The sequence below is a fragment of the Girardinichthys multiradiatus genome, chromosome 15, assembly GCF_021462225.1.
Source record: "Girardinichthys multiradiatus isolate DD_20200921_A chromosome 15, DD_fGirMul_XY1, whole genome shotgun sequence".
Taxonomy (NCBI): Eukaryota; Metazoa; Chordata; class Actinopteri; order Cyprinodontiformes; family Goodeidae; genus Girardinichthys; species Girardinichthys multiradiatus.
This window is the reverse complement of record NC_061808.1, coordinates 5296794-5313565: the sequence shown is the minus strand read 5'-3', so window position 1 is coordinate 5313565 and position 16772 is coordinate 5296794. Positions and strand designations below refer to the sequence as shown.

The following is a 16772-nucleotide window of genomic DNA, read 5'->3' as shown; positions in this document are numbered from 1 at the left end:
CACATAAAGGCGAAAAGGAGAAATCCAAAATGATTAATTTCTCTTAAAATGCAAAAAAAAAAAAGTAGTGTTTTAAAGTTCAATCAAAAACATCTTTAATGTTAAACCTTGTGACAGCACTTCACATTTTAATAGAAAATCCTTTAGGGGAATAAGAGTTCTTTTGTTTTAGCACAAAAACAATCGCACTAAAAGTGTTCTCAGTAATTTCACACATTGGTGGCTCTAATACTTTGAGAGGTAATTATTTGAAAACCATTTTTGCTTAATAGAAGTCAGCACTTGGAGACTGTTAGCAAAGAAGTCGGCAAACAAACCCAGAGGGTTTGTGAGGCTTTATAAGCAGAAGACAGTAAAGAGGAAAGAGAAACAAAAGACAGTCGGTGAGCTCAGCTTTCAGTTTGCTCACTGCAGTCTGATTCATCACTTCCTGTAAATTTTCTAATGGACTCAATCTACCATTACATACATGTAACAAAGGCAAATGCAACACAGCAGGTATAATGGGATACCGTTAGCTCATGAGCTAAGGTTATAACAGTTAGTAGTTCTTTATGACAAAGAAAGAAAGAAATATTTCTTAGTTAAGAGACATACATGTTAGGTCAATCAGTGACTGGTATTAGGAAAATATGCTATTACAATATTATTATTGAATACTGCGATCACTCTCCATAAGTTTTAGCATCTCAGGCCCACTCGTTTTTATTAAGTCTTGGCATCTCGGGCCGTGGGAGTCAGTTTACATAATATTGGAAGGCGGAGCATGATTGCAAATTAGATTAAATATAACAGCTAAATGTTGCATCTAAGCCGTCCGTTGTGATACCAATGCTGCACAAATTGATTTTGCAGAGGACGTTTGTGCTTTTCTTCCCCATTTTCAGAGCTTTGTCAATGAAAGATCACAACATCCCACTGAAATATATACTTTTTTTAGGGACCGCCTATATAGAGCCACGCCATGCTGGTTTGTCAGTTGCCTGCTCAGAAATGAACAGGAAGAAAATAACTCAAAATAAAGAGAAAGTGGTGATCTCTCCATGATATCAAAGCCATTTCTGTGGATTTGTATGCGTCTGCATAGCCGAAATTGACATTCATTGGGTTTCGCAGTAGGGTGGAAGGAACAGAGAAGCAGACTCAAAGGAATGAACTCGCCTAGAGCACGCGACCCATGTACGGAGGACACAGCTGTCCCGGGTTCGAGACCCGGCCCGGTGGCGTTTGCCACATGTCCTTGCCCCTCTTTCCACTCCATTTCCTGTCTGTCTACTGTCAGAAAAAAATAAAAATATAAATAAAAGCCACTAGTGCCACAAAACAAAATAGTAAAAAAACAAATGCTACAATGTGCAATCATAGCCTGAAAATCAATATACAAGGTAAGAAGAAACGGTCACACCTCCACAAGATAAAGCTCCAGACTTTTTCCTCAGCTTTTTGCATGTTTTCCCTGGTGATCAATTTTTTTGAGTAAAAGGAAAATGTTTGTGGCTAAAAGACAAATGGAATTGCTTAAAATCTGTCTCTGAAATTCAAACCAAAGCTCTAATTGGTGCATCTTTAGTAATTCCAGCTCTGCACATCATGCTCATTGTAAAAGATTTATGTAAACTCATATTTTACTAAAATCTGAATTCCTTATTTTCCAGAGCCACTTTCAGTCCTTGATTTTGATACAAAGAAAAGCTTTTGAGTGTTCACTAAACAAAATGTTGGCCACTGGCAGAAAATATGGCTGCTGCCCTGTTTCCACTAATTCTACATTTGATGCTCCAAAAGACAGCATTCACCTCGCAGTTACCCTGCTGTGGTGGCATTTCTATTGTCCCTCCTTCTTTTCAATATTTTCAAAGCATTTGCTTGTGCTGGTGCCTGATGCTGTGTTAGCTGCGTGCTATAAATGCATAATTCACATCCATTAATTTGCATGTCAGAGAGGTAGATTGCTCATTTGGTATGCAAATACCTCCAAGTGCTCTGGTAAAGCAGGAAAACCTGAACAACACTGATAAGCAGCCACAAGACAGAGAGGGGAATAAAAAAAAATGTCTGAAACAAGGTAAGGCTGCCATGGTAAAGGTACAAGAGAGGGAATTTGTACACAAAAAGGGCAAAGGAAATAAAAGCAGCAGTTTTGTGTTTAGAAGTGGATATAAAAATGGAAATAAAATGGATCAGCCAGAAAAGATTCCAGAACAATGAAAACACCCCGCTTTTAGGAGACATGTTTGCACCCACAGGCCGTGCACACAATATTACATCAAGCAAGCATACATGTACACACACTCATACACACACACATTTACCACTACCTGCCATTTTAGACGCAGTGCACACCCTAATGATGGGTAGGAGGCAAGAAAAGAAAAGGGAGGCTCCTTTCATACTGCAGACAACCACCAGCCGCCTGCAAGGTAATTTGCTGCAGCGTTGTTGTGCCCTGCACATATACACACACATAGACATACACACACCAAATTACCCAATCACGCTCTGTGTGAACAATACAATCAAGGCAGCCGGCGAAGCGAACATGGTCAATACCGTGACACCAAATGAACCAGACGGTTTCTTTTTTATTGAAGTTTCTTGTCTCTGGTTGAAACTTCAGTACTTCCACTGCTTTTATTTCACCCTTCTCTGCTCCTCCAACTACATTTTTCATGGCTGCCAAGTAAAAAAAGGGAATAAAAGAGCATTTAGCTTTGTATTTAACCGAGCTTTTCAGAAATTCAGGTCAGTGTCTGATCTGTAAGCCAGGGAGACATTTTTAGAGCTTTGACACACTGAATTTTCAGTTTGTATGGAATAAAAGAGACGAATTGGGTAGCTGGATACCATGAATACAAAGACTTTAAAGCGATTTTTTGGAGTAGACATTTATAAATATTTGAAAGCATGTGGAGGTTAATGTGGTGAAAATTATTTACAAACTCCCAAAAAAGAGAAAGATATGAAAAATATAAGAAAATAGAGAATTACTAAAGTTTCCCATGTTTGCAGAAAAGTAAATAGCTACTTTTAAAGAAATTGATGCTTTATGGCACTCATCATCAAGAGGACTTTGTACTGGTACAAACAGTTAAAATTATGCATCATCAGAACAAACACAAAGTGTATGTATGAGAGTGTGTTTCTTTTGCAACTGAAGCAATTTTTGAGTAGGGCAGATTTAATGCCCAGATGGTTTGGCATGAAGTGTATTTGCTAAAGGCCAAGTGCTCTCTCTCCCTCTCTCTCTCCCTCTCTCTCTCTCTCTCTCTCTCTCTCTCTCTCTCTCTCTCTCTCTCTCTCACACACACAAACACACACTCATGTACATGCACACACATGAAGACACAGATGGGAGGGGGTGGGTGAGCCAATCTGGTGAGGAAAAAAATTAGTGGAAACCAAACCTAAGAGAGATTTTCAGGAGGACATGGTTGTTAGAGTCAGGCAATCTAGCCATGCATCAACTATCTCTCTATTATAGAAAGAGAGTCATCTGTGTTTCAGTGACAAAATAAGAAAAAACGCAATCAAACCCATAGGACGTTGAATTTGAAAATCTTTGATTTGGAGATAAAACCGATCTGATACAACATCGCTATTAGACCCGATACTGATGTCACCATAGTTTCTGTGCGGCTGCAGGTCATATTTTGGCTGATTTTATACTAAAGGCTTACATAAACAGATGTTTATAGCCAAATATATGTTCCACTCTTAGATACACAATAGTAATTTCATGGACGTCAGAGTTTAGAGTTCTATTTTTAAATTCAATAAACAGGTCCCTGCAGTAGTCCTGTCTACCTTTTATCATCTGAGGCTTAGTATTAAAATAAAGCATTACCTGAGCATTACCATGCAGTCTAGCATGATGCCATTGAGAGGGTTATTCATCCTTTTATGACATCTAGACTAGACTTCCGCCAGCCTCTCAATTGTGCGATTGACCAGTTTCATATTCGTCCTTTCAGCTGGTTCAAAGTTCAGCCAAAGGCTGCCCATCTGCTTACGTGGGACAAGATGACATGAACATGTCACCCCAGTTTTGTATTGTCCTTCCCTGGCTGCCTGTTACATTTAGAAGTGTTTTTAAGATCTTGCTATTAGTTCTGAAATGTTTTATTGTCTGTCACCTCTTTACCTCAACCAGCCTTTACATTCCCCCCCAGTAGATCATTAAGATCCTCTTAGATGCTAGTGACCAGGGGAGATGGAGCTTTTTCAGCTGCAGCTCCTAGGCTCTAGGGCAGTCTCCCTCTTTCAGTGAGCTCTGCAGAACGTTCGAACTTTAGACCATTTCAAATCTCTCCTAAAAACAAATATTTTTCAACTCCAGAGGGAATGACAATTAGGCCAGTCATTGATTCTTCTTTGCCTTTTATTGCTGTTTTTGGTGCTGATTGTGCTAACCTTGTATTTTGTTGCTTATGGCTTTTTATTAAATTGCTGTTTCTATTTCCGTTTTATCTGTTATTTACCTGTACAGTACTTTGGTTTGTAAAGCGCTTCATAAATGATGATGATGATCAATAACACTGTGTAATTTCTTTGTTTATCTATCCTGTAGAAAGTATTAGTGACTCAAGGGTTCTTAGCTTTAGCTTAGTTTCTTTCCAGGTCAACAGTAATTAACAGAGCTGTTATTGCTGATAACACCATGCAATCTCTTTTGTTTTCCTGGCCCAGTTCACCTGTGCTTAGCTGTGTTTCTTTCCTGGTTAAAGTCATTGAGAGAGTTATTATTGCCATTAGCTTTGCGTAACATGTTTGTTTTTCCTTCCTATAGAAAGTACTCCTGGTCCAGTGTTTCTATGTTTGTATCTCTTTAGCACAGACCTTATGTTAACAATATATTAGTTCCCTTAACCCACGGAGCAGGTTTGTGCTTATACAAGTCAGGTGATGTGGGCCTGTAACTGCCTCGCTTGGTGAGTCTGGGGTGGAACAGAGGTGGGCTGACTACTGGTCCCTCCTGCAGCATCAGTCCTTTCACCAAACAGAATGACATGACAAAAATGCTTCTTAATCCAATCTTGAAATGTTTTGTGAAAGGAGCTTGAAAACTGACACCCATACTGAGCCCGGCTTGCTGGAGGTTATCTCCCTGTTAAAATGGAGTGTTTACTTTCTACTGTCGCTACTCAGGATAAGACATGGTTGCAAAGTCAGTAACTCAGTGAATCAGCTGGGCTTGCTTTGATAGTTAACTTTAAACCAGTTGGCAATAAATAGGTGACTATCTCTTTGACAGTATTATAATTAGGATTGACTGGATCTGAATCTTACTATATGATTGGATTACACCAGAACAAATTGGATTGATTGTGCAGTTATGCTGCTATAGGCTTAGGCTGCTGGAGGACATAACGACCACTTTCACCCTCTTCGCTACATTCTCACACTACTCTCTAATTTTGCATTGTTTGCTGTTATTTCAGCTTTTAACTTTATGTTCTCTCTTTTCTCTTCCTAGAAACTACACCTGGCCTGGCTCTGTGTCTACCTGTGACACCTTTCTGGAGGGGGAATCGTCCGAGCTTCTGCTGGCAACAACTTAATGCTCACCCTCTACCGATGATCCACATGGCCCTGTCTTTTAGTGTTTAACCCTTTCTCTCTCCTAGACATGGTAATTGACTGAGCTTTTACTGTAACAAACTCTATGTGCTCTCTTTCAGACTCTAACCTTGAAAACTGGATCAGAGTTTATCTGTTCTTTCTTTCTAGGTGAAACGACTAAAGGAGCTACATCCATTAACATTTACTTTTCCTTTCCATAGAAAGTACTTCTGGATCAGTGCTTCTGTGTTCTTCTTCTGTCTCTGCTCTGTTCTCTAAAACCCCCAGTTGGTCGTGGCAGATGGCCGCTCACACTGAGCCTGGTTCTGCTGGAGGTTTCTTCCTGTTAAAAGGGAGTTTTTCCTCTCCACTGTCGCTACATGCATGTTCAGTATGAGGGATTGCTGCAAAGTCAACGCCAGTGACTGTCCACTGTCTCTACATGCTCATCCAGGAGGAGTGAATGCTGCAAGTCACTGACTGGATGCAATCTGCTGGGTTTCCTTAGATAGAAAAACGTTTTATCCAATTTGAATAAAAAGCTAACTCTGACTGCACTGTTCAACTGTTCGTATTAATTGGAATGTATGAACCTGACTGTTGTGAAGTGCCTTGAGACAACATGTGTTGTGAATTGGCGCTATATAAATAAAACTGAATTGAATTGAATTGAATTTGAACTGAAACTAGAAAGAATTGGAGTTTGTGTTGCTGGCTATGACTTGGACCTGTTTGTGTTGTAGAGTGCCTCAAGATGTTGTTGCGAATTGCTGCTATATAAATAAACTAAAGTAATTCGAAGAGTTAGAGTAAATATACCAGCAGCAATCAGCTTGGTCTCAGTGTCTCAGTGTTTGTTGTGTGTGGCGATATGGCATTAACAGAGAATCACCCTGAAGGCTGATTTGAAAACTATAGGCATGGTTATGCTGTTTATAGCCAAGCCACTTCAACGCTCGAATGTGTCCAGGATTGTTTAGGATATTCAAACATTATAATTCAGAAGGTAATAAATCTAATTTCCAGCTAAATGTTTTTATACTTATGAGCTTTTTCTTCACTTTTAGTCCCTGAAACATCCCTACCAAAGTAACAAACTAAAGATTATTTTTATAAATATCAAAACTTCAAGCACTTCTGGAAAACAACCTGCTGAAGGAAATCAATACGTGCACATCCCTTAAAAGAGCCTGACCTTCAAAGGGATTAAAGCTTTAACAATTTCACTTCAGCACAACTTTGTATTGAAGCAGTTAGTCACAACAATCTCTACATCTCTGTTAATTAACCTTTTGAATCTCCACTCCTCACCTCTCAGCTTGTTCACCCTTATCCATTTATCTCCCCTCTCGGTTGCTCTTCATAGATCTTTTCATATTATCGTCCCACATTGCTGTTGGCTGACTTAGTTTTTTATTCATTCTAAACATAAAAGACCTCAAACCAGCCAAAAGCAATGGGACAACCAAAAAAAAAACGGCAATAGCTCCATCTACAGAAAATCCTTTTATGTATTTTATTTTTCAGACAGATTTTTCTGAAAGGAAAAAAAAAAAAGGTTTGAAAAGAAAAGGAAGGGCAAACAGGGTGAGGAGCAGGAGAAGAAAAGACTAATGAAGACCAGACTACACTAGAAAAGAATAGAGTAGAATAGAGTAGCCTCTACCCCTGTCAGTTTCCATGGAAACAAACCCTTTGGTGTGATGGTGGTGGAAAAGCCTCAGCAGGAGAGGATTCGACGAGGGAGGCGATGTGTGAACTGCTTTTGTGTGAGTGGACTTTAAAAGCATATGGACAAATATGTGCTGCATGTACAAGCAGAAATAAGGTAACCACGAATGGTCCTGATGCGGACAGCAAGCAAGCAGGAGAGCAAGGAGGGATGCTGGGAAGTGAAGTCACACTGATATGAATGAACACAAGCATCCTGATAAGGGTGAAAGCATTTGTCAAGGTGCGCGAAAAACTTAATTAAAAAAACAAAACTGTTAAGAAGCAATTATTATTAATGCACAACATGGATATAGTTGTATTAGGAGTGATGGATGAAGACTACAAAGCTTGCTAGATGCTGGAGGTTAAAAAACTGTTTCTAAGGAGTTTTGGTTCAGGAAAGTTGGAAATTTTGGGAATTCTTTAGTTCAGGCTTAATACTTTAAAAAAAATCTAATTATTAAATGTATTCAATGGTTTCATAGCCCTTTAAAAGCAGAAAAGTAAAAAAAAACCCTGTAAAATGCAGTCATATTCTGAGTTGAACAAGTGTTTAGGAATGGTAAATGATTCACACAAGGAAAAAGATTCCCCAGATTAGATCTGACCTAAACAAACAGCAAATCCATTTGTAGGGTTTGCAAATCCAATGCAATGGGCTGCAAATCAGTGCGTACGGTTATCTTAACTGAGAGAACGGATTTTAATGAGCTCTGTTTTTAATCCCCTCCCCCCTGCCCAGCACCCAGCAGGCTCTGGAGAAGACAGAAGATAATGAGGAAAAATGAACATGGAGAAGTCAAAATGGCACGTTTAGGACTGTGTCAAACAAACAGAACACACTCTACAGTAAAAACCCAACAATAACTTTATTACAAACAGTAGATGGATGCATTTCTGATGGAAATGATGTCCTCAGTTTTAATGCCTAAATGTATGTGAGTACCGAGTTAAAATAACGTCCTGCAGGACAGCCTAATGACGCGCACACAGAACTGAAGAGTCCAGTGATTACCAGCATGTTTTGAGGAAATAAAGTCCAGTTTCATGAATGCGCAATAAAGGGAACTATCAGTTGTTGGACAGTTACATTTATAAAATAGAAGACATTTAATACTTCAGCTGACCTGATTTCACACTGATTTGGTCCTAAAGAAATATTTCTAAAATAATTCAGAATACATGTAGTTGATAGTTGTTCATCCTAAACTGGTTCTAATGGAAGATTCTTCCTGTAAACAGGGGTGGTTCTCTCTACAGTCACCCTGTGCTTGCTACAGACAAGAAAACGCACTGAAATAAAGGTTCAGGCATATCTGCTTGTTTCTTTGGACAATTTATTACTAATTGGCATACTATGAGCAATCCGTAATTTAATTTAATTTAACTGGATTGTATCAGAATTAGAATATGGATATTAATTGGACCTAGTTGTCATGTAAAGTGCCTCAAGACAATATTTGCTGTAAATTGGTGCCACATTAACTGAACTGAACTGGACTGAATTGAAACTAAACCAAATAGAACTTAATTAAACTGAAAGGACACAAACTGATTAGAACAGAAGAAAACTGAACTGAAAATAACAGAATTTACTACAATAGAAATACACTGATTTGAATAAAACTGAATAGAGCAGAATTTAACTGAACTGAATATTTTTTACCTAAATAAAACTGAACAAGATTCAGCTAACTGGGAATAAATTGAGGAGACATGGAGAGCATAAAATTTAATACTGATTTGGGTTAAACTAAACCGAGTTCAGTTAAACTTAATTGAACTAAATTAAACTGAACTAAACCAATTTAAAAAGAACTGCATGGAAATGAATTGTACTTACCTGAACAGAATTAAGTTGATGTGAATTTAATTTATTCTAACTAAATATAATTGAAATTAAGTTAGATGAATTCAATTCAACAGAACAGAAAGAAACTGAACTGAATTGAATTAAGCTGAACTAAACAGAACATAATTTAATTTAACTAACCTACACTCAGTTGATTTTCATTTATTTGATTTCATAGAAATTAATTTGAACTGATGAGAACCAAACTCAGTAGAATTAAACAGAACAGAATTAAAGCAAGTTTTATTATAATTGAATTGAATTAACTGAACCGAACTGAATTAAACTGAACTAAGCCTACAGACTCCCAGCCGGGGGTCTTTCTGCATGGAGTTTGCATGTTCTCCCCGTGCATGCATGAGTTCTCTCCTGGTCCTCCGGCTTTCTCCCACAGTCCAAAAACATGACTGTTAGGTAAATTAGTCTCTCTACATGTGAATGAGTGTGTGCATGGTTGTTTGTCCTGTATGTCTCGGTGTTGCCCTGCGATGGATTGGCGACCTGTCCAGGGTGTACCCTGCCACTGGAGATAGGCTCCAGCTTCCCCGCAACCCTGTACAGAAGAAGCGGGTGCAGAAAATGGATGGATGGAATTGAATTTACCTGAACTGAAATGGTTTTTAATAAAAAAAATCTAAATGACCGAATTGATCATTCAAAGCGCTTGTTTTCACCCTGTTTGACTGCTGATGGTGGTCAGAGGGCTTGCTGGCGCCTGTGCATGGCAGCCTTATTTCTGTCAGTCTGCCCCAAGGCAGCTGTGGCTAAAATATAGCTCACCACTGTCAGTGTGTGAATGTGTGAATGTGTGGATGAATGGGTGAATGACTGATTGAGGAGGTGCAGCTCTTACTGCAGGAACAAGTGAGCAACTTCTAAAAAGGAAAGATTGGGAACTTCTGATGTAGCTCATGGTTGTCTGAAGCCTTGAATAACTGATGAGTTATTGTAAAGAATCCATAATTACTGTCATTACATCCTTATAAGGAACATTATCCCACTCTGGGATAATAAATACAATCATTCTGGTCAGTGTGTTGTGTTTATGCACAGCCTTATCTTCCAAACACAGATAAGCAGTTCTGACATCATTGTTGTGTTCTTGGAGAACGGTTTTTTGGTTATTTTGATTGGTTTTGGTTTTTTCCATCTGTTCTCCCTGTTAACAGAGTCTCTTCATTGGGTTTAGACCTCTACTTTGTGTCTCACTTGCATTCTTCTGGTTCACAGAGTATAAACTACGTTTCCTCTGGTTTCTTTTTTTGAATGTCAGGCTCGTGCCATTACATTGGATCATCCCTTTTGTCTCAGTGTGCCCCTCTGCAAGGCCCATTTAGCTTTGTGCATTGGTTTCCTTTGAACTGGCCGCTCTGTAGCTTCTCAGTTTCACCTTTAAATAAAACTCTTCTTGCAATCCATCTGCCTGCCTCCTACCTGCCCCCTGATGCTGTCCTCCTCTTCCCACTGACCCTGACAAAAATGTGCGTCCCGTAGCCATTCGGAGTGTGGCTTTTCTCCAGATCATTTAAATAAAAAATCCATTCATGCACAAATTGTTCAAATAACAAAGACCCATGGATCTGCTCACCTTCTGGTACTGATCTTTGGAGGCCAACGCTTCCTCAAGCTGCTGCTGAGTGTAGGCGTAGATGGCAGAGCGGTATGTTGTCCCGATATCGTTCCCCTGACGCATCCCTGAAAATACACGTTCGTTTTTTTAAATGAGGATTTCAGCAGCAGTGTGGTGTCTTTGTCTTCAGTTCTTGGCAAACATCAACTGACAGCATTTCCAAAAATATAACCTGTCTTCTTCTGTCTCTGCAGAACTGAAAGCTGTTTTTTATGATTGATCGTGTCATCATTTCACTGTCAGACTGTCAGTCTGTCAGCCTCAGTGTTTCAAGCTTTCCAAGGCTGCCATGCATATGTGATGTTCTACTAATCTGTCTTGCGAAGGTACAGGGATTAAAAGCACCAGATGATAGACTATGTTGTATATTCTGTGTAATTAGCAGCAAAAAACAAAAAATAAAAAACCTTCCAGTTCTTCTGTCGGGGTTCAGGCATAAATGTGGCCTTTACCTTGAGTCGGATCGTGGCTTTCCCAGAAGACCTTCAGAAGACCGTTGAAGCTAATCTTCTCTGGATAGTAAACAACTCGCACCACCTCAGCGTGTCCCGTTCTGCCTGCAAAACGTAATCGCGAGCATTAAGTCAGAAGATGATTTTTCCATTTTGATGAAGGGACTGAATCCAATATACAGAGCCATGAAAAACAATTTACGCCCCCAGAGATTTTAATATCAAAGTACATTCAAAACAGTTTTTTCTGTATTTAAGCAAAAAACTATCCAAAACAACCTGACTCTATAGGAAATGTTATTAATGATGCAAACTGTTTATTTATAGAAACTGTAATTGAGTTGAGGGATTTTCTTTAGCTGCCATGAAGAAAAGCAAAGATTGTTTTGGACAGGTGGGACTATGGTAAGAAACAGGAGGATAAATCCACATAAACATAAGCATATATTTATGCTTAAAACTTTAAGAGTGCTAAGGGTGCAAATCAGTAATCAAACCAAAGGGTGGCTATTTTGAAGAATCTAAAATATAAAAATGTTTAGCGTTATTTTACACTTTTTGTTTACTACATACTTCCATGTGTGTTCATTCACAGTTTTGATGCACTCGTACTCGTCGTACTCGTCGTCTTCCGCTTTATCCGGGACCGGGTCACGGGGGCAGCAGACTCAGCAGAGACGCCCAGACGTCTCTCTCCCCAGACACCTCCTCCAGCTCCTCCAGGGGGAGCCCAAGACGTTCCCAGGCCAGCCGAGAGATATAGTCCCTCCAGCGTGTCCTGGGCCGTCCCCTGGGCCTCCTCCAGGTGGGACGTGCCTGGAACACCTCCGGAGGAAGGCATCCAGGAGGCATCCGGTATAGATACCCGAGCCACCTCAACTGGCTCCTCTCGATGTGGAGGAGCAGCAGCTCTACTCCAAGCCCCTCCCGGATGGCCGAGCTCCTCACCCTATCTCTAAGGGAGTGCCCGGCCACCCTACAGAGGAAGCTCATTTCAGCCGCTTGTATCCGGGATCTCGTTCTTTCGGTCATGACCCAAAGTTCATGGCCATAGGTGAGGGTAGGAACATAGACCGACCGGTAAATCGAGAGCTTCACTTTTCGGCTCAGCTCTCTCTTCACCACAATGGACCGGCACAGCGCCCCCATTACTGTGGCAGCAGCACCGATCCATCTGTCGATCTCCCGCTCCATTCTTCCCTCACTCGTGAACAAGACCCCGGGATACTTAAACTCCTCCATTTGAGGCAGGAACTCCCCTCCAACCTGAAGAGGACAAGCCACCCTTTTCCAGTCGAGAACCGTGGCCTCGGACTTGGAGGAGCTGATCTTCATCCCAGCCACTTCACACTTGGCTGCGAACCGCCCCAGTGCATGCTGTAGGTCTTGGCTAGAGGGGGCCAGCAGGACCACGTCATCTGCAAAAAGAAGAGACGAAATCCTCTGGTCCCCAAACCAGACCCCCTGCGGCCCTTGGCTGCATCTAGAAATCCTGTCCATAAAAGTTAGGAACAGGACCGGTGACAAAGGGCAGCCCTGCCGGAGACCAACATGCACCGGGAACAGGTCCGACTTAGTACCGGCAATGCGAACCAAACTCCTGATCCGCTTGTACAGAGACCGGATGGCCCATAGTAAAGGGCCCCCGATTCCATACTCCTGGAGCACCCCCACAGGGCATCACGAAGGACACAGTCGAATGCTTTCTCCAGGTCCACAAAACACATGTGGACTGGTTGGGCAAACTCCCATGAACCCTCGAGTACCCTGTAGAAGGTATAGAGCTGGTCCAGTGTTCCACGGCCGGGATGAAAACCACACTGCTCTTCCTGAAGCTGTGGTTCGACCATCGGCCGGACTCTCCTCTCCTCTCCAATACCCTGGCCTAGGCCTTTCCAGGGAGGCTGAGGATTGTGATCCCCCTGTAGTTGGAACACACCCTCCAGTCAACCTTCTTATGTAGGGGGACCACCACCCCAGTCTGCCAGTCCAAAGGCACTGTCCCCGTCCGCCACGCAATGTTGAAGAGGCGTGTCAACCATGACAGCACCACAACATCCACAGACTTGAGGTACTCAGGGCAGATCTCATCCAACCCCGGAGCCCTGCCACCGCGGAGCTTTTTAACCACCTCGGTGACTTCAGCCTGGGTGATGAAAGAGTCCAACCCTGAGTACCCAGCCTCTGTTTCCACCAGGGAATGCGTGATGGCAGGATTGAGGAGAACCTCGAAGTACTCCTTCCACCGCCTGATAATGTCCCCAGTCGAGGTCAGCAGCTCCCCACCCCACTTTAAACAGTGTTGGTTAAGCACTGCTTCCCCCTCCGGAGAAGGACTACCGGTTTGCCAGAATCGCTTCAGGGCCAACCGGTAGTCCTTCTCCATGGCCTCACCGAACTCCTCCCAGGACCGAGTTTTTGCCTACCCCTCCTTGAACCGCCACCTTAACGTGGTGCAGGGGTTTGAGTGCTCGAATAATCCTAGAGGCTATGTTGTCTGGGGCTTAAATGCCCCTGGTAGGGTCTCCCATGGCAAACAGGCTCTAGGTGACGGGTCAGACAAAGAGCGGTTCAAGAACGACTACAAAATCGAGGCACGTGACGTTGCCCGGTACGGCGGAGCCGGGGTCCCACCGTGGAGCCAGGCCTGGGGTCAGGACTCGTCAGAGAGCGCCTGGTGGCTGGGTTGCTCCTCGCGGGACCCGGCCGGGCCAAGCCCGAATGAGAGACGCAAGACCATCCCCCAGTGGGCCCACCACCTGCAGGGGGAACCGTGAGGGATCGGTGCAAAGAGGATTGGGCGGCGGACGAAGGTGGAGACCTTGGCGGCCCGATCCCCGGATGCTTAGGCTGGCGCTAGGGATGTGGAATGTCACCTCGCTAGGGGGGAAGGAGCCTGAGCTTGTGCGGGAGAGATATCGACTAGAAATAGTCGGGCTCGCCTCCACGCACAGCGTGGGCTCTGGAACCCATCTCCTCGAGAGGGGCTGGACTTTCTTCTACTCTGGAGTGGCCCACGGGGAGAGGCGGTGGGCTGGGGTGAGTTTGCTTGTCGCCCCCCCAGCTCAGCCATCTCGTGTTGGGGTTTACCCCAGTGGATGAGAGGGTCGCATCCCTGCGCCTTCGGGTTGGGGAGAGGTCTCTGACTATCATTTCGGCCTACGGGATGAGTGGTAGTGCGAAGTACCTGGCCTTCTTGGCCCCTCCTGGGGACTCCATTATTCTGCTGGGGGACTTCAACGCCCACGTGGGAATCGACAGTGACACCTGGAGAGGCGTGATCGGGAGGAATGGCCTCCCCGATCTGAATCCAAGCGGTGTTTTGTTATTGGACTTCTGTGCTAGTCACGGATTGTCCATAATGAACACCATGTTCAAACATAAGGGTGTCCATCAGTGCACTTGGCACCAGGACACCCTAGGCAGGAGGTCAATGATCGACTTTGTTGTCGTATCATCAGACTTTCGGCCGCATGTTTTGGACACTCGGGTGAAGAGAGGGGCTGAGCTGTCCACTGATCACCACCTGGTGGTGAGTTGGATCCACTGGGGGAGGAGAAAGCCGGAGAGAATTGGCAGGCCCAAGCACATAGTGAGGGTCTGCTGGGAACGTCTGGCGGACCCCTTGGCCAGGGATGTATTCAACTCTCACCTCCGGGAGAGCTCACCTCCGGGAGAGCTTTGACCAGTTTTGATGCATTTGGTGAGAATCTACAATGTAAATAGTCATGAAAATAAAGAGACCAATTAAGTGAGAAAGTGTATCTAAATCTTTTGACCGGTAGTGTATGTCTTGCAGTAATAAACCTTAGATGCAGAAAATCTGTTATTCACTCCCAAAAAGACCAATATTAATAGAAACAAAACTGATAAACTTACAATTGCCGTGTAAAAGCTTACATTTCAGAAGTTTTCTGAGGATTCTTCATGTTGCAGGTAGCAGCCAACAGTAGTTTAAGATTTATTCTAAGCACGTTGTGCTTATTGTGAAACTGCATCATATGGGTTTCTGAATTGGTCAGTTCTCATTAATCATACTTAAATTTTGTACATTGGCCTCCTTCTCCTTGAGATGATCAGTTTTTTCTCAACATTGGAAGAAAATACGTCGGTTCACCAGAAGCCTCTTCTACAGTTACATTTTCATGCTGAGAAATCTGAGCCACTTGGGGAAAAATAAACAATTTACATTTGAAACATTAATTTATATTTAACTTAAAATAGGTTTTTATAGAAACCTAAATGTGTCCTCTAACTGTAAGATGCTTGGATGATCCGGTTTCTGCTACAATTCTGAAGCTAACAAAACCAGACGAACTGGACCCTATCAGAGCTAGTATTAAAACTAATCTTATGATGTGGTCATTTTATTTATTTGTTGCAGAACTTGCCTGCATCACATGATTTCTAACATGCCTTAATAACTGAAACCTTAATAATTTTACATCAGGACTCATGGATTCAGTTTTTAGACGTAAGGCCTTAAAAGGAGCAGATTTACACAAGAATCAGGTGTCCTTGAAAGGCCAGGGTGGTCCAAAAGTGATTTTCTGTGAAAGAAAGCTCCCCTCTGCTGCGAGTCAAACAGCAGCTGGTGCTGGTAATGAGTGTGACCCATTACGCGACACCTCATCTTCCTCACGTCTCTCATTCCACCTCCAATCCTATGTCTTTCTCTGCCTTATTACTTTTTTAATATCAGGAGTTATGGATTCCTACGGCAGATATTGGCGAACAGAGACAAAGCAGCAGTCCACATTAAATTAATGTCTCACCAGGCCAATCTCGCAGGAATAAATTCATCTCGGGCTGGATGTGAAATACAGTAAAGATTGGAATCGGAGCAGAAAATAAAGCAGCAGCTGGCGGGGAAATGTACATCCAGGTGCCAAATGATCTCATAATCAGGCTGTTGCTCAAAATGAAGCAGTCAGGTGAACGTGTTCGACTGTCACGCAGACATATTTTCTGATGTTGGAGAAGTTTTAAAGGCCTTTATGCCATGTTTTGCTGCCAGAAAATAAATAGGTTTCACTGCCTGCAGCATGGGAAAAGACAATGTGAAGCAGAGTGACCAACATTACTATTCATTTGTGTTATTTTTAAGTTTTTGCACAGCTCATTTAGCTGCATACAAATACAAAGATGACACATACTATATATATATGGTGTGTTTTTTATGCAGCCTGTGTACTGTTTTTATTTCTCTCAGTCTTGGAAACAACATAAATGAGTCCCAGAGGACAATTTAACAGCAGCAGCAGCAGCAGAATGCGACTTAACTCTCATCCCTTTCAAAGCCTCGGATTGTTTAGCAGAAGAGCTTAACAAATCCAGGTACTTTACCATTTTGGAGCTCAGTCAAATAATAACTGGTCCATGGAAAGAGCACCAAGCAGAATCAAGTGACATGTTGTTAATATGAGACAAAGTTATATGCAACTTCGCAAAAAAAGAACAAGTTTTGAACTGTTTAATGGATATCTGGATGAATATATAAAGTAAAAGAGTTTGGAACTAGTAATATGAATGGCTGTCAAACATGTTAGCTTTTTGTGCTTTAATC

At 42.3% G+C, this 16772-nt stretch overlaps 1 protein-coding gene across 2 annotated transcripts in view; it reads right to left on the bottom strand.

Moving 5' to 3' along the window:
* msra (methionine sulfoxide reductase A) overlaps window positions 1–16772 on the bottom strand; it is a 56654-nt gene that overhangs the window by 5781 nt on the left and 34101 nt on the right. For both annotated transcript variants that reach the window (XM_047388481.1, XM_047388482.1), the window contains exons 4-5: window positions 11207–11311; window positions 10713–10819 (exon numbers count right to left, since the gene is read on the bottom strand). In XM_047388481.1, the coding sequence (XP_047244437.1) occupies window positions 10713–10819; window positions 11207–11311 (212 nt within the window). The remainder of the gene's footprint in view (window positions 1–10712; window positions 10820–11206; window positions 11312–16772) is intronic.